We start from the raw sequence: 25,385 nt of genomic DNA on the forward strand, positions 1-25,385 counted from the left end.
TATCTGCCCGGGGGGCTGCGGCCGCCCCTGCACAGCAGGCCATTGATTATACCGGAGGCAGGGTGTGGGGAAACCGGGGCAAGTCCAGCCTCTCAGCAAGGCCAGGAAGCCAATTCACTTGGATCCTGGATTTTACTAACGGATTAAACGTGGCATTCTCTCCTCCCCCCATCCGTTACAGACCTAAAAATAGCTCGTCCCAGAGGGCCGGGAGAGGCTCCACCTCTTCTTGAGGTGGGGCGGGGCGGCTGTAGTAGGAGCGGGAGGCACCAGAGACCCCAAGTCACGAGCTGACGGGCTCACGGAGGAGCTCTCTGCCCGCAGCCCCGCAGGTTGGCGGCACCGGAGTGGGCCGGGCAGGCTCTGCCTCCGCCACAGAGAGCGCCCGGGCTGCGGGGAGCTGGGGAAGCATCCCGGGAACGGCGGGCGGTGAGCATTCCGGGAACCGTCTCTGGGCTGTCTGGGGCGGTGGAGCAAATCTGGAGGCAGGACGTGGGGCGAGTAGGGGAGCCGCCACCTCGAGACGTCTTCCCGCCGCCCCCGGTTCCGGGCGACCCCACGGTGAGCGGGCCGCGCGGGAAAACTATGCCAGGAATTAGTCCCGGGAGCGGGACGGGTGGGTAGCTTGGCTGCACTCCGAAGGATCAGGGATTCGGGAGGTTAAACATTAGCCGGGGCGAACTCCCTGCCGTGGTGCAGCGGGGTGCGGGAGGAGCCGGCTGCGTGCGTCCCCACTTCCCAGGGCGCGCCCTTCCGGCCCGGCGCCGCCCTGCACGCCCGCCCCCTCCGCCTGCGCCGAACCGTGGCGCCCCAGGAGGGAAGGACCCGCGCGCTGGGGCAATGAAGGCGTTAGCGGGAATGACGGGATGCCCCAGGACTCGGCTACACTGGAAAGACGGCCTTGGGTTTTTACTTTTTGTAAAAAGAAACGTGATTTGGGAGGGTTTAATGATCTGAGTGCCTTAGGTAAAGGAGGATCTTTTAGTAATTAGGTGATTTAAAAACAATAGCATTGGCATCTTTCGTTCCCCTTCTTCCTCTCCTGGGCTGGACCTCAGCAGGAGGCAGACGTGATATTTTTCATCTTGAGGTGGCTGCGAATAAAGTCCACCGAAGACCTGTTCAGTGCAGGACAAGGGTCCAGGAGACGGCAGAGGAGGAGGTCCGAGGGGGCTTGGGCAGGGCCTAGTTCACGGAGCCCTTCCTAGGGGCCCAGGGCCTAGGCTGCCCCTGCCTGGCCTCCTGGAATTCGATTTCTAACAGGACTTTGGAGAGAGTCCTGGGAAGTATGAGGTGTTCTGACTTGGCTTCTCACACCCTCATCTGCAGATAGGGTGTGTGACCTCTCCTCAGTTGCAGCCCCTAACACCTCTCCATATCCCTCCCGGATGTGAGGACTGGCCAGTGAGAACAACCCTGCTTAGGGAAGGCTGATCCTCTAGTCAAGTGGCTGATAAGGGGCCTTTTGTCTGTCTCGGTCAGCACCAAGGGTCTGGAGACACCTACCTCATCTGGAAATATTTTTTGATACTATCTAAATGCCTCATGAAGTTGTATGCTTCAGGTTGGAAACAGAAACCTGAATTCATGTGGGCACCGTAACTGTGGGTTGTGCCATGGAGCTGATATTTGGTTAAAAGGTTTGTTGCTCAACTCAAATTGACAGGAGCAGGGAAGGGCTGCCCTGAGCCTTCTTACGGACTCCTTGCAGAGATGGTCAGTCCTGGCCAGCCTGGCTAAGCACTCACAATGTCTCCTGTCCCTAGGCGTGACAACTCTAGTAGTTCTGGCTTAGTCACTGAAAGTGAGCTCCGTGGCAAAGAAAACGCTAGTATGTTCTAAGCTAGTTTTCTTTTACATGTGAAAAGCAATTTGTTTGTTTTACAATTCTGCATCTGGGAAGATAGGACATGTCAGTATTCATTCCTCTTCTCTAAAGCACTCCCAAGAGACATCAGTCAAATACCTACCCCTATTTTTATTTTTATTTTTATTTTTTGAGACGGAGTCTTGCTCTGTCACCCAGGCTGGAGTGCAGTGGCCGGATCTCAGCGCACTGCAAGCTCCGCCTCCCGGGTTCACGCCATTCTCCTGCCTCAGCCTCCCCGATAGCTGGGACTACAGGCGCCGCCACCTCGCCCGTCTAGTTTTGTGTAGTTTTTAGTAGAGACGGGGTTTCACCGTGTTAGCCAGGATGGTCTTGATCTCCTGATCTCGTGATCCACCCGTCTCGGCCTCCCAAAGTGCTGGGATTACAGGCTTGAGCCACCGCGCCCGGCCCCCCATTTTTATTTTAAAGAAAATCTTTTTGTGGCAAAAACTTAATGGGGTTTTGATAAAACTATGGCCACTTAAAAATATCTCCTTAAAGTTGCTGGGAATAGGAGGCCAGGTGTAAGGAGAGCTCTGTACCCGGTGGAGGAGACCTCTGTCTTGCTGCTTGAAGGTTCTAGGAGTCTGTGCAGCCCCCATGAGGATCAGGGAAGAGTGGAAAAGGAGAACACAACAGAATCTGAGAATAAGTCTAAGCTCTGCAGTGGTAGTACTTCAGGAGAGCTCCCAGGTCCTTGTTATCTCCGTTGAGGTCTCTGAAGCTCCCTTGCATACTGTGTGTGCATAGCCTGTTTGCAAACCATGTGAAGGTTTCCTTGGCAGCCACAACAATTAGCATTAATGACACGCCTGAGCTCCCCCAGTGGGCACCGCTGAAGTTAGCTTGAGAGCCAGGGCAGGTTTGTAAATGATTGCCTGGCAGCCACCTTGGAAACTTGGCTCCCTCAAGTTCTCCTCTTGACTGCATTCCTGAGGAAGCAGAAGAGACAGTAAGATGGCGATGTTGTTGTTGTCTAGCTGTCAGTTTATGTTAAAGAAAAAAAGGTGTTTGGCCAATTTTGAGGAAGTCATTTTTGACAGATTATCGGTGGACCGGTTTTAGAAGAACCATAAAGTCTCCAGGGATTGTTTCACAGTGGGATAGCTGCCTTGTGAGGCGGTGAACAACCTGTCACTGGGAGTGTGCACAGCAAGGGTGGTAGATGGGTTTTCTGTGTTCTAGATGGGTGTGGAATTGTCCCAGGCAGAAACCAACTCTTAACAATGAAACAAGTTTGAATGTAGCACAAATATTCTTTTGGGTCCTTTATTCATAATATTGATCTAGGACTGGGAAGTTTCCCAAAACCCTGTCATGTGTCTAAAGGTGATTAAACAGCTTCAGTTTTCCTAATGACAGTGAGTCGTTTCCTCTCTCTCTTTTTTTTTTTTTTTGAGACGAAGTCTCACTGTGTTGCCCAGGCTGGAGTGCAATGGCGCAATCTCGGTTCACTGCAACCTCTGCCTCCCAGGTTGAAGTGATTCTCCTGCCTCAGCCTCCCGAGTACCTGGGACTACAGGTGTGCACCACGACACCTAGCTAATTTTTGTATTTTTAGTAGAGACAGAGTTTCACCATATTGGCCAGGCTGATTTTGAACTCCTAACCTCAGGTAATCTGTCCACCTTGGCCTCCCGAAGTGCTGGGATTACAGGCATGAGCCACTGCTCCCAGTTGACAGTGAGTCATTTCTACTTTGTATTTCTATTCCCAGATGTGGGAAAAGCAGTCTGCTCAAAATTCAGTCTGGATAAAGCACGATGTCCTTGCCCCTAGGGTGTATGGTTTCCAGGTAACATGCAACACTCTCATTCGGCTTTTTGTCTGCCTATCCTAGTCAGGACGCAAGCTGTGCAGCTGAGTCGGGTTCAGACAGGCCCTGCTGAAATACAGGGAGAATTTAGAATCTCCAGCACTAACCCTGTCGTGATTTGCTGTGAACTCTGTCAGCGCTTGTACTTTGGTCAAGAAAACTCAGGTATTGTAATTTCCATAATGAGAAATAATTTGTATGTCATCATCATCATTATTATCATTATTAAGAGTTTGTCATAATTGAAAAGCTCTGGAGTCAGATAGAACTTGGCTTGAATCTTGGCTTCATTATTAGTAGCTGAGTGAGCAGGGCCCTTAGCTTCTCTGAGCCTCTGTTTCTATATCTGTGAGATGAGACAAACCATAGCCATCTACAAGGCTATATGAGTTTAGAATTAGTACTTTTAAAGGCTGGCACTGTGCCTGGCATATAGATGTTTGATAAATGTTAACTGTTATACTATCATCATATAATCATCTTCAGGTTCCACAGTTCTGCTCCATCTTTATTTATTTATTTATTTATTTATATTTTTTTTGAGACAGTGTTTCGCTCTTGTTGCCCAGGCTGGAGTGCAATGACACAGTCTTGGCTCACAGCTCACTGCAACCTCCACCTCCCGGGTTCGAGCAATTCTCCTGCCTCAGCCTTCCAAGTAACTGGGATTACAGGCGCCCACTACCACGCCCAGAAAATTTTTGTATTTTTAGTAGAGACGGGGGTTTACCATGTTGGCCAGGCTGGTCTTGAACTCCTGACCTCTGGTGATCCATCTGCCTCAGCCTCCCAAAGTGCTGGGATTACAGGTGTGAGCCACTGCGCCTGGCCCTGCTCGTACAATGCCAGAGCTCTAGGACATCTAAGAATTGGACCCTTAGGGTTCTAGAAAAAGACATGAGTAATACTTTTGAGGTGCATTAAAACCTCATGAACTCAGACCCCTAATTATGTGTAGCTGGGAGTGGGGCTGCCACCTTCTGTGTTTATGGAGTATGCTCAGAGTATAAGTATAAGGGTTTCAGGGCTGCTCAGGAAGCAAGCTCCAACACTGAGGCCATATCTTGACAGTCAGCGTGGGCGCTGCGACTTCTCACTGATATGCCTGATTCCACCTGCCAGGGCTCCTGCACTCCCAGCTCTTATTAGTAGCCCATGGGATTAAACTATGGATGCAGATGGTCAACAAATCAGCATTTACTAAGTCTGAATGGCATTTCCCTCCAATGAGTCTGAATGAGGGATTCCTAACTCAGCTTTTACTCTTTATCCTAACTCTTGGCAGTCCATAGCCCTATTTATTCAAGACCCAAAGAATATAGAATTTTAAGTCAGATATTTTGAGATTTCAACAATTTTGCTCAGTTCAGTAGCAATCTGGGTGCCAGGCTGGGATCGGGGATACAGCAGATATGAATAAGCCATGGTCTCAGCCCCTGTAAAGTTCATAGCCAGGGGAGTAGGGGAGGAAGGAGACAGAAGTGTCCTGGTATGGGCCCCTCCTGGGTGTTCCCAGAGAACCCTTTCCCAGCTCCTGTCTTGGCACTTGCCGCTCTGTGGGTTAATTTCTGTGTATTTTTCTGTCTCTCTGGAGAAAAAAACTTTGGAGCCAGACACTATCACTTACTAGTTGTGTGATTGTGGGAAAGTCATTTCACCTGTTTGTTTCCTTTCTCTGTTTCCTCTCTTTGTTCACTCTCTGTTTCTTCATCTGCATAATAGGTTGTTGTGAGAATTAAGTAGGATAATACATGTAAAGCCTTAGCACTGAGTATGGAAAATAATAGAATTCCAGAAATGTGAACTATTTTTATTAACAACAGTAGGGATAGTTGCCCAGGTCATCATTGATCCCGAGTGCCAGTCGTGATGCCTGGCACTTAGTAGGGCCTCAGGAATCATTTGTTGATGGGATGGAGATATGAATGTTGCAGAGACACCCTAACAGACCAAAGTGTATGCTCTGTACTCTGGAAGCCCAGGAGAGGGGCAGGGAACTTTGACTGTGAGCCTAGCAGGGATTTATGGTGGTAATCATTTATTTATTTATTTATTTATTTTTATTTATTTATTTTTATATTGTGGGAAGTTTTTTTTTTTATTATTATACTTTAAGTTCTAGGGTACATGTGCACAACATGCAGGTTTGTTACATATGTATACATGTGCCATGTTGGTTTGCTGCACCCATTAACTCGTCATTTACATTAGGTGTTTCTCCTAATGCTATCCCTCCCTTCTCCCCCACCCCCACAACAGGTCCCAGTGTGTGATGTTTCCCACCCTGTGTCCAAATGTTCTCATTGTTCTATTCCCACCTATGAGTGAGAACAGGCGGTGTTTGGTTTTCTGTCCTTGCGATAGTTTGCTCAGAATGATGGTTTCCAGCAAGGACTTCATGACTAAAACACCAAAAGCAATGGCAACAAAAGCCAAAATAGACAAATGGGATCTGTTTATTTTAATTTTAATTTTACTTTAAGTTCTGGGATACATGTGCAGAATGTGCAGGTTTGTTACATAGGTATATATGTACCATGGTGTTTTGCTGCACCTATCAACCCGTCATCTAGGTTTTAAGCCCCGCATACATTAGGTATTTGTCCTAAAGCTCTCCCTCCCCTTGTCCCCCACCCCGCAAAAGGCCCAGGTGTGTGATGTTTCCTCCTTGTGTCTGTGTGTTCTCATTGTTCAACTCCTACTTATGATTGAGAACATGTGGTATTTGGTTTTCTGTTCCTGTGTTAATTTGCTGGGAATGATGGTTTCTAGCTGCATCCATGTCTCTGCAAAGTACCTGAACTCATTATTTTTCGTGGCTGTGTAGTATTCCATGGTGTATATGTGCCACATTTTCTTTATCCAATCTGCCATTAATGGGCATTTGGGTTGGTTCCGAGTCTTGGCTATTGTGAATAGTGCTGCAATAAATATGTGTGTGCATGTGTCTTTATAGTAGAATGATTTATAATCCTTTGGGTATATATCCAGTAATGGTATTGCTGGGTCAATTTGTATTTCTGGTTCTAGGTCCTTGAGGAATCACCACACTGTCTTCCATAATGGCTGAACTAATTTACACTCCCATTTGGAGGTAATCATTTGTAAGCAGGGCCTTGAAACATGCATCGACCTTTACTTGGAACAGAAGGAGGTGGCGAAGGACCATCTATACCAAGAGGCAGCATAGAATAGGGGTTAGGAGCCCAGACTGGAGTCAAGCTGCCTGGGTGTGAATCTTACCTCTGGATCTTGGGCAAGCTTCTTTATTTCTCTGTGGCTTAGATGATAATAGTACCTCCTCAAGGGCTGGTCCTGAGAAATATATGAGTGCTTCTTTGTAAAGCTTTTAAAAACAGTGCCTATACATAAAATAAACAGCCCAGAGGTATGAAAGTGTGGAAGACAAGTAATATGGTTAAATGGGAGATGCAGCTAGAAAGGTAGGTTTGGAAACAGTTCATCAAAGTCTTTGAATATCACTCAGTGTATTTAGAATTAGCCAACAAGGAACACAAAATCCATTCCTCTGTGGCTGGAGCTCAATAGTGGTTTCCCACTTTAAGCAGGGCCTGCACTCTCAGGTTTGCCACAATCCCTAATGTTTCCTAATCCAGCACTCCACAGATTTACTGATTCTAAATCAGTAAGTCTGGGGATCTGCATTTCTAACAAATTCCCAGGTGATGCTGATGCTGCTGATCCAGAGACCACACTTTGAGAACCACTGCCTTATTGTATCTTGGACACTAAGATGGCGAATGAGTTGCTGTTTATCAGCATGCATGTACTGTGATTTCTTTCACATCTGCTACATTTTGTGCATTTAATGTTACTTTTCTGGCCCTGGTGGAACTTGGGTTTGCAATTCCTTGCATAGTCAGTATGGAATGGTTGGGTATAAGATCACAAGAGACCGAGGGGCTACAGAGAAAGAGATTTGGGGGTGACTGAGGCTCAGCCTAGAGCAAGCCTATAGTAGCCGAAGCTGTGAGCTCATTCCTCGGGATAGCGTGCAGGGAGACATGGGTTGCAGGTGGATAGCAGAATATCAAGGGGGCACTGGCACACCCTGTCATAAAAGAAAGAGGAAAGAATAGTTACTGTTTAAGGAACAGCATTCAAACAGGTAGGAGGAGAGATGAGAAAGAGGAGAGTGGCTGGTGGAGAGTTCTTGACTTTATTATTAGAGAGAGGACTGTTGGCAAACATCTGAGGCCAAAGCTTAAATAGTTAAACAGTACAGTTCTCAGGTGAGCTCACCTGAAAGCTGGGACATCAGGAAGCAGGTGTCTCGTTACCCTTGCCCACAGCATGCCTGGTAACCTGCTGTTGCTCTGAGGCTCAGCTTGTTGTGAGCAGTCATCCCTGAGGCTCTGGTGGCACAGTTGCAGCTTTGGAGCTAAGCATGGTGAGTATCATGTCACCTAACTCCTTTTTTTTTCCCCTCATAACATGGCAGAAACATGCTAGTCTTCTCATGGCCATGGTGGGAGTGCTTATGTCTGGCTGGTTTTCTTTTTGGAGTACTTGTTGGGAAAGAGTATCTGAGAAAGGGAAGGATGGAGCTGAAACTGAAAAGGTGGGCCAGTGGCATCCTGTAGGCAGTCTCAAGACCAGGCTAAGAGGTTTGCATTTGGTACAGTGGGAATAGGGAGCCGTGCTGAGCTCCAGGGTGGGGAGCAGCTGTGTGGTTAGTATAGCTCCATAGCCCAGGACCTGAGCTTGGGCAGGACCCACATAAGTATACTATAAATGAGGAGTGAAGAAATGGATGAATTGGAGGTTTAAGGGATAAAGGATGATAATCTGATCAAAACAAAATTTTAGGAGGAATAGCCCCAAGAATCAATGTTGAGTGGTTCAAAGTGCATAAGCTTTGGTGCCAGATGAACCTACAATTACACTTCAAATCTGGCCTCCTGTTTTCATCCATTTTGTACTGCTCCAACAGAGTAACACAGACTGGGTAATTTATAAAGAAAAGAAATAAATTTCTCACAGTTCTGGAAGCTTGAAGTCCAATGTCAAGTCCAATATCAAGTCCAATATCGAGCTTGAAGTCCAGTATTGGGCAAGGGCCTTCATGCTGCATCATCTCTTGGTGGAGAGTGGAAGGTCAAGAAAGCACAAGAGCAAGAGGGAAGGGGACTGAATTCCTCCTTTCATCAGGAACCTACTTCTGTGGTAACTAACCCACTCCTACAATAATGACATTCATCCATTCATGAGGGCAGAGTCTTCGTGACTTAATCACCTCTTAAAGGTACCATCTCTCTCTGGCCGGGCGCGGTGGCTCAAGCCTGTAATCCCAGCACTTTGGGAGGCCGAGACGGGCAGATCACGAGGTCAGGAGATCGAGACCATCCTGGCTAACACGGTGAAACCCCGTCTCTACTAAAAATACAAAAACTAGCTGGGCGAGGTGGCGGGCGCCTGTAGTCCCAGCTACTCGGGAGGCTGAGGCAGGAGAATGGCATAAACCCGGGAGGCGGAGCTTGCAGTGAGCTGAGATCCGGCCACTGCACTCCAGTCCGGGAGACAGAGCGAGACTCCGCCTCAAAAAAAAAAAAAAAAAAAAGGTACCATCTCTCAACACTGGTGCATTGGGGATTGAGTTTTCAACATATGACCTTTGAGGGATGCCAAATTTGTAAAATGAGAATAATAATACCTGTTTGTAGGTTTGTATTAGGAGTTTGTATCTAGCACAGAGGGTGGCACTCTCTGCAGAGTTGCCAGTATTATCACTGAGCACCTTCCCCTTGCATCTTCTCCAAGTCTCATAGCACCCTGTGAGGTAGACAGGGCTGGCCTGTCACTGCCTTTCACAGAAGAAGACAGAAGAAGACAGTGGCCCCCAGCCTAGTCCTACCATTTTTTAAAGGCCTTCTTACTTCTGAAGCTGATTACTTCTTTGACTTTCTGTTGCACTTTTTAAAGTGCACTTTCTATTGCACTTTTTAAAGTCTGAATCATGGACCAGGTGCGGTGGCTCATGCCTGTAATCCCAGCTCTTTGGGAGGCCGAGGCGGGTGGATCATGAGGTCAGGAGTTTGAGACCAGCCTGACTAACATAGTGAAACCTTGTCTCTACTAAAAATACAAAAAATTAGCCCGGTGTGGTGGAGTGTGCCAGTAATCCCAGTTACTCTGGAGGCTGAGGCAGGAGAATTGCGTGAACGCGGGAGGTGGAGGTTGCAGTGAGTCGAGATTGCGCCGTTGCATTTCAGCCCGGGCGACAGTTCAAAACAGTCTCTCAAAAAAAAAAAAAAAAAAAAAAAAAGAAAGAAGACTGAATGATGTCATCTCGAAAGGACTTGATTAAATAGGGTAAAATGGGCCGGGCGCGGTGGCTCAAGCCTGTAATCCCAGCACTTTGGGAGGCCGAGACGGGCGGATCACGAGGTCAGGAGATCGAGACCATCCTGGCTAACATGGTGAAACCCTGTCTCTACTAAAAATACAAAAAATTAGCCGGGCGACGTGGCGGGCGCCTGTAGTCCCAGCTACTCGGGAGGCTGAGGCAGGAGAATGGCGTGAACCCGGGAGGCGGAGCTTGCAGTGAGCTGAGATCCGGCCACTGCACTCCAGCCTGGGTGACAGAGCGAAACTCCGTCTCAAAAAAAAAAAAAAAAAAAAAATAGGGTAAAATGTTCCTCTTGTTGCCTTAGTCAGATTCTCACTTATGCAAGAGCTGAAGTTCTATGTTTTCTTTTAAAAAATAATAAAAGTGATAGAAGATGATAAGAACTTTGAATAGTACAGAGAGGCAGAAAGTGAAAAATAAAAGTCCTCTAATCTCCATTCTCACTTCCCAGAGGCAGCCATTGCTAATAGCTTCTTGTCTATCTTTCCAGAAACAGTCTATGCTTATGAAATAATGTACATAAATGAATCATATATATGAATTATAAATGAGCATATTTTATTCATTATAAAACTAATTATAACAAATATGAGTCTTTTCATATGTATGTGTGTGTGGGTATATATATGTGTGTATATATATGTGTGTGTATATATGTGTGTGCATATATGTGTGTGTATATATGTGTGTATATATATGTGTGTGTATACATATGTGTGTGTGTATACAAATATATGTGTGTGTGTGTGTGTGTGTGTATATGTATAGACTCTCCATGTCTGTGGATTCTGCATCTGCAGATACAACAAACTGCGGATCAAAAATATTTGAAAAAAAAAGGATAGTTTCTTCTGTACTGAACACGTACAGACTTTTTTTCTCGTCATTATTCCTAAATAATTAAGTATAACAGCTATTTTTATAGCATTTACATTGTATTAGGTGTTATAAATAATCTAGAGATGATTTAAAGTTTATGGGAAAATGTGCATAGGTTATATGCAAATACTATACCATTTTATATAAGCAATTTGAGTATCTGTAGATTTTGGTATCTGAGGAGTGTCCTGAAACCAATCCCTCGTGGACACTGAGAGACGACTGAATATGTATGTATATATATAATGATCATCGTTGGTCTGTGAAGGCCTATTTACCTGTCTATCTGACCATCACCACCTACACACCATCCATCCATTTATTTATCCCCATTCCACACTCCCGTTTCTCTCCCTCCTCTCATAGATAACCATTCTAATATGATATATATCTTTCACTTTGGTAAGTTATTAAATATGATTATATTAATATGTCATTAAAACACAAATAGAGGTATATATGCCTATTTTGTGTGTGTTTACATATACATATCAGAGATTATAGTTTCGTGTCAGTACATATAAGTCTGCTTTATACCAATCAATAGCTGCATAATATTCCATTGCCTAGAGATACATTGTACTTTGCTTTCTTCTACTTTTTCTTGTACTTTGCTTGTATAAAAGATACTACAATGACAATTTTTTCACAAGTACCTTTGTACATATGAGTTTGTCTGTAGCATAATTATAATTTTTAGTAGTGGAATGTTCAAAATTCCCATTGATATTGTCAAATACTCTTCAGAGAGAACAGTTCATATGCTCACCAAGAGTTTTGAAAGTAGAATCTGAGTCTTGGCAAACGAACTGGAGATCTTTTTACTTAACTGTTAAGTTAAAAAAGCCCATGATGGATTGAGCATCATGTGGCAGACTCCGTGACTCCCTTAAGCCCCTCCTGACAGGGGTGGACATCATTTCACTCACATTCCAGGAGAGAGAACTTAGTCATATGATCATACGTTATTGCTGGAGAAGCTGGGAAAGGTAATTCACTCGTGTTCCACTAGAATCCTGTAGTTATAGGAGAAAGAGAAGACAGGGTAGATATTAAGTACCTTGGTCACTCACAGCAAGTTGTTGGACTTTATCCTGATATAAAAATAGGGTTGCAGAAGGACCTATTTCTAAATTTGATAGCCAGCTGCTGACAAAGGCCTTTGCCATGCACTCCTGCAGTGGAGGTGGGCTTTGCAGAGGGGGCTCACTGAGGACCTGCTATGTACCAGGCACTAGGCTGGGTGCTTCACTTGCCTCATTCCTCACCACACGCCTACACAGTGGGCCCCATGTTCCTCCTTAGACCCAGGAGGCTTAAAGATGTGCAGGGACTTGCCCAAGGCAGAACATTCGAATTCACATCTGTGTGATTGCAAAGCCCACATTTTCTTTCCACAGCTCTGGCCATGTCAGCACACACCATGAATGCTACAGCTGCTGCAACGACACATCACTTTGCCCCACTTAGGCCTTTGCTGGCCAGATATACAGTATGTGCAGCCACACACACCTCACCTAACTTGGACTCTCTTCTCATTTTCCAGGCTTTCTCTCAGCTCTTTGGCCTACTGCCGTGGTCTTGGTGCCACCCTCCTCTGGTGGTCAGCTCAGGGCTTCCTCTGCCCATGCAGTCCCCAGCTGCCACTGCTGAGGGCCTCAGTGGCCCCCTCTTTGGGGCCTACACGTTCCCCACCTTCAAGTTTCAGCCTCGCCATGATAGCATGGACTGGAGGCGCATTAGCACCCTGGATGTAGACCGCGTGGCCCGGGAGCTGGATGTGGCCACTCTACAGGAGAACATTGCTGGCATCACCTTCTGCAACTTGGACCGGGAGGTATGCAACCGCTGTGGGCAGCCTGTGGACCCGGCACTGCTCAAGGTGCTGCGCCTGGCACAGCTTATCATCGAGTACCTGCTGCACTGCCAGGATTGCCTGAGTACCAGCATTGCCCAGCTGGAGGCACGGCTGCAGACCAGCCTGGGCCAGCAGCAGCGTGGTCAGCAGGAGCTGGGCCGCCAGGCTGACGAGCTCAAGGGTGTGCGGGAGGAGAGCCGCCGGCGTCGCAAGATGATCAGCACCCTGCAGCAGCTGCTAATGCAGACAGGCGCCCACAGCTACCACACGGTGAGGAATCTCCACCAGGCAGGCAGAGTGGGAGGGCTGTGCGCTCCAGCCACTGGGCAGCTGTTGCCACTGGGCAGCACTGCTGGGGCCACAAGGCTGCTGGGGGCTGTTGTCACTGGTTAGGAGCAGATTTCAGAGATGCTGCTCATGGCCAGAGAGCCTAGGGATGTCTCATTAGGTTCTACAGTGTGTGTGTGTGTGTGTGTATAGACCGTACATGTGTTGGAGGTGTGTGTGTTTATGGAGAGGGTGCATGTCTAGTGTATGTATATACATGAATGTATGGAGAGTGTGTGTGTGTTTGTAAATGGTGTGAATATGTGTGTATGTTTAATGTGTGTGTATGTGTGTGAATACTTGAAGGGTACCTCTGTGTGTATGTAGGGTGTGTGATATGTAATGTATGCTTGTACTATATTATAAAGGATACAACTCTGGAGCATGTATAAAAAGGTGTATTAATAGTGTTTGTGACCAAGAAACAGCTTCTCTGCTCCTTCTGGAATCTCTGCCTGGTTCAGCTCACCTGCCTCACTCCTGCTTCTACCATGTTCATCAGAAGTCCTACAAGATGCCACCTCTGGCCCCCGGGCCTTCAGCAGCTGCTCCTACATGAGTAGGCCCAGTGCCCGCATTGGCTCCTCGAGCTTCTCCTGAGTGGGCAGCAGCAGCTTCCGGGTTGGCCTGGGTGGAGGCTGTGGTGGGGCCAGTGGCATGGTAGGCATCACTGCCATCATGGTCAACCAGAGCCTGCTGAGCCCCCTTAACCTGGAGGTGGACCCCAACATCCAGGCCATGCGCACCCAGGAGAAGGAGCAGATCAAGACCCTCAGCAACAAGTTTGCCTCCTTCATCGACAAGGTGCGGTTCCTGGAGCAGCAGAACAAGATTCTGGAGACCAAGTGGAGCCTCCTGCAGCAGCAGAAGACGGCTCAGAGTCAACACAGTCAACGTGTTCGAGAGCTACATCAACAACCTTAGGCAGCAGCTGGAGACTCTGGGCCAGGAGAAGCTGAAGCTGGAGGCAGAGCTTGGCAACATGCAGGGCCTGGTGGAGGGCTTCAAGAACAAGTATGAGGATGAGATCAATAAGTGTACAGAGATGGAGAATGAATTTGTCCTCATCAAAAGGATGTGGATGAAGGTTATGTGAACAAGGTGGAGCTGGAGTCTCACCTGGAAGGGCTGACTAACAAGATCAACTTCCTCAGGCGGCTGTATGAAGAGGAGATCCAGGAGCTGCAGTCCCAGATCTTGGACATGCCTGTGGTGCTGTCCATGGACAACAGCCGCTCCCTGATATGGACAGCATCATTGCTGAGGTCAAGGCGCAGTACAAGGAGATCGCCAACCGCAGCTGGGCTGAGGCTGAGAGCATGTACCAGATCAAGTATGAGGAGTTGCAAATGCTGGCTGGGAAGCACAGGGATGACCTGCAGTGTACAAAGACTGAGATCTCCGAGATGAACCAGAATATCAGCCAGCTCCAGGCTGAGATTGAGGGCCTCAAAGGCCAGAGGGCATCTCAGATGCCAAGCAATGTGGGGAGCTGGCCATTAAGGATGCCAACACCAAGCTTTCTGAGCTGGAGGCTGCCCTGCAGCAGGCCAAGCAGGACATGGCACGGCAACTGCATGAGTACCAGGAGCTGATGAATGTCAAGCTGGCCCTGGACATTGAGATTGCCACCTACTGGAAGCTGCTGGAGGGTGAGGAGAGCCGGCTGGAGTCTGGGATGCAGAACACAAGTATCCATATAAAGACCACCAGCAGCTATGCAGGTGGTCTGAGCTCAGCCTATAGGGGCCTCAGCTACGGCCTGGGCTCCAGGTTTGGCTCTGGTGCAGGCTCCAGCTCCTTCAGCTGCACCAGCTCCACCAGGGGCCACTGTGGTTGTGAAAAAGATAGAGACTCGCGATGGGAAGCTGGTGTCCGAGTCCTCTGACGTCCTGCCCAAGTGAACAGCTGCGGCAGCCCCTCTCAGCCTGCCTCTCCTGTGGCTGCCCCAGGGCCCGGGGTGATGGTGGGAGGCTGCTGTGCAGGGTAGCACAGGGAACAGGAGACCCACCTGAGGCTCAGCCCTAGCCCTCAACCCACCTGTGGGGGAGTTTACTGCCTAGGAACCCCCCTTGCCCATGCCCATGCCTCCAGCTACAAAACAATTCAATAGCTTTCCTTTTTTTTTTTTGGTCCAAAATAAAACCTCAGCTATCTCTGCCAAACAAACAAACAAACAAAAAACAAAAAAATAGTGTTTGTGTGTGTGTGAATGAATGAAGGAAGGGTATATATGTGAGTAAGAGTGTGTGTATGTACTTATGGAGAGTGTGTAAGGATGCGTATGTAAAAGAAGGATGTATATGTGTCTAAGAGTGTATAAGGTGAGTGCGTGCATATTTATGTATGATGGAGGATTTGTATGTGTATGTAGAGGAGTGTGTTGTGTAAAGGTGTGTGTGTGTGTATGTGTTGAATCTATGTGTGACAAGGGATTGGTGGAGCCAGGCCTATTCTGGAATACTGACTCCATTATTCTACTAAGTGACAGTTCATTTCCCAGAGCAGCATGGAGCATTTGAATGTGTCTCTGCGGAAGTATGGATTGGGGACGTTTTTCCTTTAATAAAAATTGTCATGGTGGCTAGGCCCTGTGCCAGGCTCTGAGGATGTGGGCACAAGTCATGCTGGTTCAGGTTTTTAAGACATTCATAGTTTGTGGATGGGTGAGTTACCTATTTCTGCTCATAACACTTCTGACACCAAATGTGTGTTTTTTTTCCTTACACCAACCAATTCTCCAATGCCAACTGGGTGCCCTTCATTTCAATCCTGACACTATCTACCTGGAGTTAGCATCGGATCCCATGAGTTAAGGGATCAGTCCCAAAAGACTGGTCCAGTTCAGATACCCAGGCCTCCTGTACTTCTGACTAACTGGCTACAAATTGAGGGTTCCCATAACTCCATCCTGAGGTTCATAAGACTGGTCCAGTTCAGATACCCAGGCCTCCTGTACTTCTGACTAACTGGCCACAAATTGAGGATTCCCATAACTCCATCCTGAGGTTCAATAATTTGCTAGAATGGTTCACAAAACTCAGGAAGAAGACATTTTATTACCAGTTTATTATAAGGATAGAAGTCAGAATAGTCAAATGGAAGAGATGCACTTGAGGACAAGAGAGTACAAGGTATGGGAGAAGGGACTCAGAACTTCCCTGCCCTTTCTGGGTGTGCCACCTCCTAGCATCTCAGTATTTACCCATCTGGAAACTCTCTAAATCCCATCATTTAGGGGTTTTATGGAGATTCCACCAAGCATGCATAATTGATTAAATCATTGGTCATGGCTTAGTAGTCCAGCCCCTCTTCCCTCCCTGGGGGCTGGAGGGTGGGGCTGAAAGTTCCAACCCTCTCCCCATGCCTTGGTCTTTCTGGTGACCAACCCCCATCCTGGGAGGATTACCTGAGCCCAGCATCCTTTGGCTGTTGAGCCAAAGAGAAAAAGGATGGGGGTTGGTCACCAGAAAGTCATCTGTGGGGTGGGACAGAAGGTGCCCTGCCACCAGTCCTTTCATTAGCATACAAAAAACACTGCCTTAGTAAGTTTAGTGTTGCTATAAAGGAATACCCGAAGCTGGGTAATTTATAAAGAAAAGAGGTTATTTGACTCACAGTTCTGCTGGCTGGAAGGTTCAAGACTGGGCACCTGGTGAGGGCGTCTGGCTGCTTTCACTCCTGGTGGAAGGTGAAGGGGAGCTGGCCTATGCAGAGCTCATGGCAAGAGCGGAAGCAAGGGGAGAGGGAGGTGCCAAGCTCTTTCTAACAACCAGCTCTGTCAAACTAAAAAGAATGAGAACTCCCTCACCTTCAAGGGAGGGCATTAATCTTCATATGAGGGATCTGCCCCATGACCCAAATACCTCCCACTAGGCCCCACCTCTCAACATGGCCACATTGGAGATTAAATTTCAACATGAGATTTGGAAGGGACAAGCATTCAAACTATAGTAGATGCTCTTATTACTCTGGAGATTCCAAGGATCTCAGAATCTCTTGTGTCATGAACTGGGGACTAAGACCAAATATTATTACAAAAGATGCTTTTATCACCCTTATCACTCTGAAGATTTTAAGTCAGGGGTGTCCAATCTTTTGGCTTTCCTGGGCCACACTGGAAGAAGAAGAATTGTCTTGAGCCTCACATAAAATACACTAACATTAATGATAGCTGATGAGCTAAAAAAAAAAAAAAAAAAAATCCTAAAAATCTCACAGTGTTTTAAGAAAGTTTACAAATTTGTGTTGGGCCACATTCAAAGCTGTTCTGGGCCACATATGGCCTATGGGCTGCAGGTTAAACAAGCTTGTTTTAAGTGTTTTAGTAGCTCCCTGCCAGAAACTAGGAACAAAGACCAAATTTACATTTTTTTTTTTTTTTTTTTTTTGAGACAGGGTCTCACTCTGTCACCCAGGCTGCAGTCTGATCATGGCTCACTGCAGCCTTAACCTCCCAGGCTCAGGTGATCCTCCCACCTCAGCCTTCTGAGTAGTTAGGACTATAAGCATCTACCACCATGTCTGGCTAATTTTTTGTAGAGACAGGTTTCTCCAGGTTGCCCAGGCTGGTCTCGAACTCCTGGGCTTAAGTGATCCACCCACCTCAGCCTCCCAAAGTTCTAGGATTTTAAGTGTGAGCCACTGTGCCCAGCCTACATTCTTATTGTGTCACACTGTCACAGTGGGACAGAAGGAATCGTTACGATATATTATTAATTGATAACAAATTGATATAATTGATATGATGTTTATGATTAAAAGGGTCAGAACCCTTTTAGTAGTAAGGCCTGTGGACACACCTGGTTGCTAGGAAGGTTGGGACATAGAGTGTTTATTCTCATTGGCCACAGGACTTACTATTACCAAGGAAGAAAAGGAAAATGGGTATTGGGGGACAACTGGCAATTCCTGTCATAATTGTCTGCAAAGATAGCAAATAATCTGCCTATGGATTAACTAGCAATGGCAGCCTCCAAAGCTGTGTTGAGAAGAATTCTGAAATTTTACAGTGAGAAGATGATGTAGATAGATTGCTTATGTCTGAAATGTCTTAGGAGAGGGATGTGGAATTACAGATGCTGTTTATTTGCTAACCCCTGCCTCTGGTGGTTCTCCACCCTGGGGTGGGACATAGACATTGGCATATTTTAAAAAATTTTTATTATGGAAAATTTCAAACATATACAGTAGTAGAGAGAATCATTTAATGAACCTTTATCTACGCACTAACAGTATCAACCCATGGCCAGTGTTGTTGCATCTCTTCCCCTGCGCACTTTCCCCCACTTCTGGATTATTTTGAAGCATATTAGCAATATGATTTTATTTGTAATATTTCAATATCTCCATTTGTGTCTCTAAAAGAGAAAGACTGACTTAAACGTAGACAAACACCATCATCACTCTCTGAAAAAGCAACAGAAATTCCTTAGTATCATCAAATATCCAGTCAGTGTTCACAGTTTCCCGGGACACTGGTGGTATTTTAAAGCTCCCCAGGTGATCCTAGTGGGCAGCATGGGTTGACATCATTGCCTTGCTCAGTAAATTAAATTCTTTATTTCTGAAGCAGCCCAGGGGTCCCAAGGGGATGGGGCTTTGATATAGGGAAAATCCCAGGCTGACTCAGGTGGCCTAATCCTGTACTCCCCATTGCTTCCTCTCTGTATAGTGCCACCTGTGTGACAAGACATTCATGAATGCCACCTTTCTCCGGAGTCACATCCAGCGCAGGCATGCAGGTGTGGCAGAAGGTGGTGAGTCCAGACAGCAGCCCGGGCCCCTTCTGGGACTGTGGAAGGGCCGGGGGCTGGTATTCAGTGGGTGGCGACCACCTATACCACCCAAAACTGCTCTCAGAACCTCCCTGTCCAACTGGGGATGGGATGATCCCACCATCCACCACCGGGGGAGCCCCCATGGGTTGGAAGGGTTTTTGACCCCATGTGTAAAAAAGGGCTGGAGTCAGACAGGTAGGTTTCAGTCTTAGCTCTGTCCCTGTTTATTATGTAACCTTGGTCCATGCTTTCCCCTCTGTGTCTCAGTGGCCTTCACTGTGAATGGGGCAGTCAGATGGAGTGACTTTGAAGGGCTCTTACCTTCCAGCCTTCTGCGAATCTGCAATTTCCTGATGCCAGCCACGAATAAGCCTAAATGGGGTGAATGGGCAGTCAGACCAGTTCTTTGACTTTTCTACATACTTGAGATTATCATGACCTAATCACTTTAATTTTACAACTTCAGATTCCAGAATGAGGAGCAAGGCTGTATGTTTTCCCTATAAAGAGATTTGCATATTTTACATTCACTTTTCTTTTCTTTTCTTTTTGAGACAGGGTCTCACTCTGTCATACAGAGTGGAGTGCAGTGGCTTGATCTTGGCTCCTCTGTAGCCTCCACCTCACGGGCTCAAGTGATCCTCCTCCCTCAGCCTCCTGAGTAGCTGGGACTACAGGCACACACCACCATACCTGACTCATTTTAAAAATTTTTTGTAGAGATGGGGTCTCACTATGTTGGCCAGGCTGGTCTCAAATTCCTGGGCTCAAGCGATCTGCCTGCTTTGGCCTCCCACAGTGCTGGGATTATAGGCGTGAGCCACTGCGCTCAACCTATATTCCCTTTTTGAGGTTCAATAAGAAATATTAGTTAAAACATAAAACAAATATAGATGGAAAAATGCCATTAAGTACATCTTTTCCTATTTTCCATCATTCAAATTCCTTTTTCATAAAAAAAGTACCACTTACCTAAAACTATGTATTTAATGCATATCTAATTCTTCTTAGTTCTGCATTGGAGGCTATAAGGAAAAATAAATTTTCCATGGCTTCAATTTTTTTTGAATAAAAATGTGTCTCTGATATAGAAAATATAAATATAGGAAATTAGAAAAGAGAAAATAAAAACCATGGACAATATCACCAGCAGTTAATATTTTGGTGTATTCTCTGTCTTTTTTTTTTCTGTAGACATATATAATCATATAGTGTGTGCTTTGACTATTGCTTATTTTCATTTAAGAATATGTCATATTTTCCAGTGTCATTAAATTATCTTTGAAAATGTGATTTTTTAATGGCCAAATAGTATTTCATTAAGTGGCTATCGTAATTTATTTCACAATTTCCTCCTGTTGAATATATGGCTTACCCCAACATTTCTTTATTATAAATCACATGATGATTGATATTCTTGCATGTCAATCTTTGTGCATAGCTCTTCTTATTTCCTTAATGTAAAGTGCTGTAAGGAGAGAGAAATGTGTTCTTAAGATCACTTTTGCTATGTTAATGGTCATGGCCTCTTTATTCGCAGGCAGCTGACTTCCCAGATGCCCAGCTCTCCTATTCCACAGTCGCCTCAAATCATGTTGTTAAACCAAATTAATTTCTACTGCAACTAAAAATTGCTTGTTTGTAAAATGTCCAACCTGAGAAAAGCCACATTGCTTTTCAAAGAAAAGGCTTAGAATTTTAATAACAGTATGATTTATCTAGTAATCACTAAATATGCTTTAAAAAGTAACAAATGTTTGGCCGGGCGCGGTGGCTCAAGCCTGTAATCCCAGCACTTTGGGAGGCCGAGATGGGCGGATCACGAGGTCAGGAGATCGAGACCATCCTGGCTAACACTGTGAAACCCCGTCTCTACTAAAAAATACAAAAAACTAGCCGGGCGAGGTGGCGGGCGCCTGTAGTCCCAGCTACTCGGGAGGCTGAGGCAGGAGAATGGCGGTAAACCCAGGAGGCGGAGCTTGCAGTGAGCTGAGAACCGGCCAGTGCACTCCAGCCCGGGCGACAGAGTGAGACTCCGTCTCAAAAAAAAAAAAAAAAAAAAGTAACAAATGTTCAAGAATAATTGGATTCTTTTTTGACCCTGAACTCTTGCTTTATCATCAGTATGTGGTTTAGTTAGGATGTTTTTTTATAATTTATTCTGAATCTTTTTGTTCACTTAAACAATTTAAAGTATACACTTAAAGGAACTTTGATTCTTTATAATACATGCTGCTTCTTTTTCATTTGAAATTTATTTATTTATTTATTGAGACGGAGTCTTGCTGTGTCTCCCAGGCTAGAGTGCATTGGTGCTATCTTGGCTCACTGCAACCTCTGCCTCTGGGATTCAAGCAATTCTTCTGCCTTAGCCTCCCAAGTAGCTGTGGTTACAGGCACCCGCCACCACACTCGGCTGATTTTTTTTGTTTTTTCAGTAGAGATGGGGTTTCACCATGTTGGTTAGGCTGATCTTGACCTCATGATCAGCCCACCTCGGCCTCCCAAAGTGCTGGGATTATAGGTGTGAACCACCGCGCCTGGCCTGACATTTAAAAGTATACATGTACATTACTGAAAACAGTGAACTTAAAACTACAATGATTTTTATTACTTTAAAATTCTCTCTGATTACTGTCAGGATACATAGATATGTTCTTTTTATTGATAATTGGTGTACATGCTATTTGATATTCTGTTCTGTTACTACAGTAATTTTAAATTTCTATTTCCATATGTCAGTACTGTCAAAATACTTACTTTAAGTGACAGTACAATAGTAATTCACATTTTTTGAGCTGTCGTGCCAATCACTATGCTAAGCACTTTGCATTCTCACATTTTATCCTCATAGCAGCCCTCTGAGTTAGGTGCTATTGTTATCTCTATTTTCCATTTTGGGGAAACAGAGGGACAGGGAGATTATGTTCTTTGCCCAAGGTCAATGTGCTAATTAGTGAAGCTGGTTTCAGACCGAGACGTGGCTGATTGATGAGGTGAGAAACTACACTCCCTTGATTTTTGGACTTAAACTGATCACCTATCTTTGCATGGACCCCACAGGAAAACAGAAGAAGCAGGAACAGCCAGTGGAAGAGGTGTTAGAAGAGCTACGGGCCAAGCTAAAGTGGACCCAAGAGGAGCTGGAAGCCCAGAGGGAGGCAGAGAGGCAGCGGCAGCTCCAGGTGGGCAGGGAGAGAAAACATCAGGGAGACCCGGGTCATGGACCTACCCCAGGAGACCCTTGATGCACATGAATCCCACAGGGCAAACATTCCAGCTGGTTTCCCAGAGCTGGGAGTCAGAACTGGGATAGTGCCTTCTCGGACATGGCACATGATTTTAGGTAGCCTGGAAAGGAAAATTGAATTATTTTTGCCAGACTTATGTGGACGAAAGTAGAGCAGAGAGATGCAGTTTCCTGCATTAGTCAGCACCCTCTGAGGACATTTGAACCTGAATTTTAGCTTCATACACAATACTGTAAGTTAACTTTTTGAGGACAAAGACTGGGTTTGATTCTGAAAGCTCCAGAACTCAGCGCAGAGAAGATGTTCTGTAAATGTTTGTAGAATGAAAATACATGGTTACCCTGCTCATCCCTTCATTATTCATCCCCTCAGCTTGCATTTATTGAGCACCAGCTGCATAGTTGGTATTGTGACGAATACAGGCATACATCTTTTTTTGTGTTTTGTGTGTTTCACAGACATTGTATTGTTTGCACATTGAAGGTTTGTGCCAACCCTGTGTTGAGCAAGTTTATCAGCATCATTTTCCAACAGCTTGTCCTCACTTCATGTCTATGTATCACATTTTGGTAATTCTCACAATATTTCAAACTTTTTCATTATTATTATATCTGTTATGGTGATCTGTGATCAGTGATCTTTGATGTTACTGTTGTAATTGTTTTGGGGTGCCACAAACTGTCCATATAAGATGGCAAACTTAAGCATCTCTCACTTTAAATCAAAAAGTAGGAATGATTAAGTTTAGTGACAAAGGCATGTCGAAAGCTGAGATGGGCTGAGAGGCAGGCCTCTTGTGCCAAACAGCCAAGTTGTGAATACAAGGGAAATGTGAAGGAAATTTAAAGCACTACTCCACTGACCACACAAATGATAAGAAAGTGAAACAGCCTTATTACTGAGATGGAGAAAGTTTTAGTGGTCTGGATAAAAGATCAGACCAGCCACAAAATTCCCTTAAGCCAAAGCTTAATCCAGAGCAAGGACCTAACTCTCTTCACTTCTATGAAGGCTGAGAGTGAAGAAGCTGCAGAAGAAAAGTTGGAAGCTAAAAGAGGTTGGTTCATAGGTTTAAGGAAAGAAGCCATCTCCATAACAATGAAAGTGCAATGTGAAGCAGCAAGTGCTAATGTAGAAGCTGCAGCAAGTTATCTTGAAGATCTAGCTAAGATCATTGATGAAGATGACTGTACTAAACAGATTTTCAGTGTAGAAAAAACAACCTTCTATAGGAAGAAGCCATCTAGAATTTTTATAGCTAGAGATAAGACAATGCCTGGCTTCACAATTTCAAAGAACAGCATGATTCTCTTGTTAGGGTCTAATACAGCTGGTGACTTTAAGTTGAAGCCAATGCTCATTTGCCACTGTGAAAATTCTAGGACCCTTAAGAATTATGCTAGCTCTACTCTACCTGTGCTCCAAAAATGGAACAAGAAAGTCCAGATGACAGCACAGCTGTTTATAGGATGGTTTACTGAATATTTTAAGCCCACTGTTATGATCTACTGCTAAAAAAAGATTCTTTTCAAAATAATTACTGCTCATTGACAATGTTCCTGGTCACCTAAGAGCTCTGGTGGAGATGTACAAGGAGATTTGTGTTCAAGCCTGTTAACACGATATCCATTCTGTAGCCCATGATCAAGGAGTAATTTTGACTTCCAAGTTTTATTATTTAAGAAATACATTTTATGGCCGGGCGCGGTGGCTCAAGCCTGTAATCCCAGCACTTTGGGAGGCCGAGACGGGCGGATCACGAGGTCAGGAGATCGAGACCATCCTGGCTAACATGGTGAAACCCCGTCTCTACTAAAAATACAAAAAAAAACTAGCCGGGTGAGGTGGCGGGCGCCTGTAGTCCCAGCTACTTGGGAGGCTGAGGCAGGAGAATGGCGTGAACCTGGGAGGCGGAGCTTGCAGTGAGCCGAGATTGCGCCACTGCACTCCAGTCTGGGCGACAGAGCGAGACTCCGCCTCAAAAAAAAAAAAAAAGAAATACATTTTATAAGGTTATAGCTGTCTAGATAGTGATTCCTCTGATGGATCTGAGCAAAGTAAATTGAAAACCTTTTAGGGCCGGGCGCAGTGGCTCATGCCTGTAATCCCAGCACTTTGGGAGGCGGAGGCGGGCAGATCACAAGGTCAGGAGATCGAGACCACAGTGAAACCCCGTCTCTACTAAAAATACAAAAAATTAGCCGGGCGCGGTGGCCGGCGCCTGTAGTCCCAGCTACTCAGGAGGCTGAGGCAGGAGAATGGCCTGAACCCGGGAGGCGGAGCTTGCAGTGAGCTGAGATCCGGCCACTGCACTCCAGCCTGGGCGACAGAGCCAGACTCCGTCTCAAAAAAAAAAAAAAAGAAAAGAAAAAAGAAAACCTTTTGGAAAGGATTTGCCATTCTGGATGCCATTAAGAAAATGTGTGATTCTTTGGAGGAGGTTGGAGTTTGGATGAAATAGATTCCCGCCATCTTGGATGACTTTAAGGGATTCAAGACTTCAGTGGAGGAAGCCACTGCAGATGTGGTGGAAATAGCAAGAGAAATAGACTTAGAAGTGGAGCCTGAAGATGGCACTGAATTGCTGCAACCTCATGATAAAACTAATGGTTGAGGAGTTGCTTTTTATGGATGAGCAAATAAAGGAATTTCTTTCTTTCTTTTTTTTTTTTTTTTTGAGACAGAGTCTCGCTCTGTCGCCCAGACTGGAGTGCAGTGGCCGGATCTCAGCTCACTGCAAGCTCCGCCTCCCAGGTTCACGCCACTCTCCTGCCTCAGCCTCCCGAGCAGCTGGGACTACAGGCGCCCGCCACCTCACCTGGCTAGTTTTTTGTATTTTTTAGTAGAGACGGGGTTTCACCGTGTTAGGCAGGATGGTCTCGATCTCCTGACCTCGTGATCCACCCGTCTCGGCCTCCCAAAGTGCTGGGATTACAGGCTTGAGCCACCACGCCCGGCCAGGAATTTCTTGAGATGGACTCTACTACTGCTGAAGATGCTGTGAACATTGTTGAAATGATAAGAAAGGACTTAAAATATTACACAAACTTAGTTGAGAAAGCAGCAGTAAAGTTTAAGAGAATTGACTCTGATTTTGAAAGAAATTCTACTGTGTGTCAAATGCTACCAAAGAGCATCTCATGCTACAGAGAGATCTTTCATGAAAGGAGGAGTCTGTCCATGTGGGAAACTTCACTGGTATCTTTTTTTTTTTTTGACAGTCTTGCTCTTTTG

The 25,385-nt window shown here is 45.8% G+C and overlaps 1 protein-coding gene and 1 pseudogene across 4 annotated transcripts in view; both read left to right on the forward strand.

Moving 5' to 3' along the window:
- Positions 1 to 247: 247 nt before the first annotated feature.
- Positions 248 to 25,385, forward strand: part of DZIP1L (DAZ interacting zinc finger protein 1 like) — a 57,521-nt gene continuing 32,383 nt past the window's right edge. The window contains exons 1-5 of one of the 4 annotated variants that reach the window (XM_033212547.1): positions 248 to 561; positions 3,711 to 3,851; positions 12,482 to 13,063; positions 18,795 to 18,879; positions 21,964 to 22,085. In XM_033212547.1, coding sequence (XP_033068438.1) covers positions 12,563 to 13,063; positions 18,795 to 18,879; positions 21,964 to 22,085 — 708 coding nt within the window. In that variant the 5' untranslated portion in view covers positions 248 to 561; positions 3,711 to 3,851; positions 12,482 to 12,562. The remainder of the gene's footprint in view (positions 562 to 3,710; positions 3,852 to 12,481; positions 13,064 to 18,794; positions 18,880 to 21,963; positions 22,086 to 25,385) is intronic. The other 3 variants (XM_033212548.1, XM_033212549.1, XM_033212550.1) reach the window with 3 other exon arrangements.
- LOC117084139 lies at positions 13,685 to 15,056 on the forward strand (annotated as a pseudogene).

This window comes from Trachypithecus francoisi, unplaced genomic scaffold (assembly GCF_009764315.1).
Source record: "Trachypithecus francoisi isolate TF-2019V2 unplaced genomic scaffold, Tfra_2.0 Lachesis_group0, whole genome shotgun sequence".
In the NCBI taxonomy this organism is placed as follows: domain Eukaryota; kingdom Metazoa; phylum Chordata; class Mammalia; order Primates; family Cercopithecidae; genus Trachypithecus; species Trachypithecus francoisi.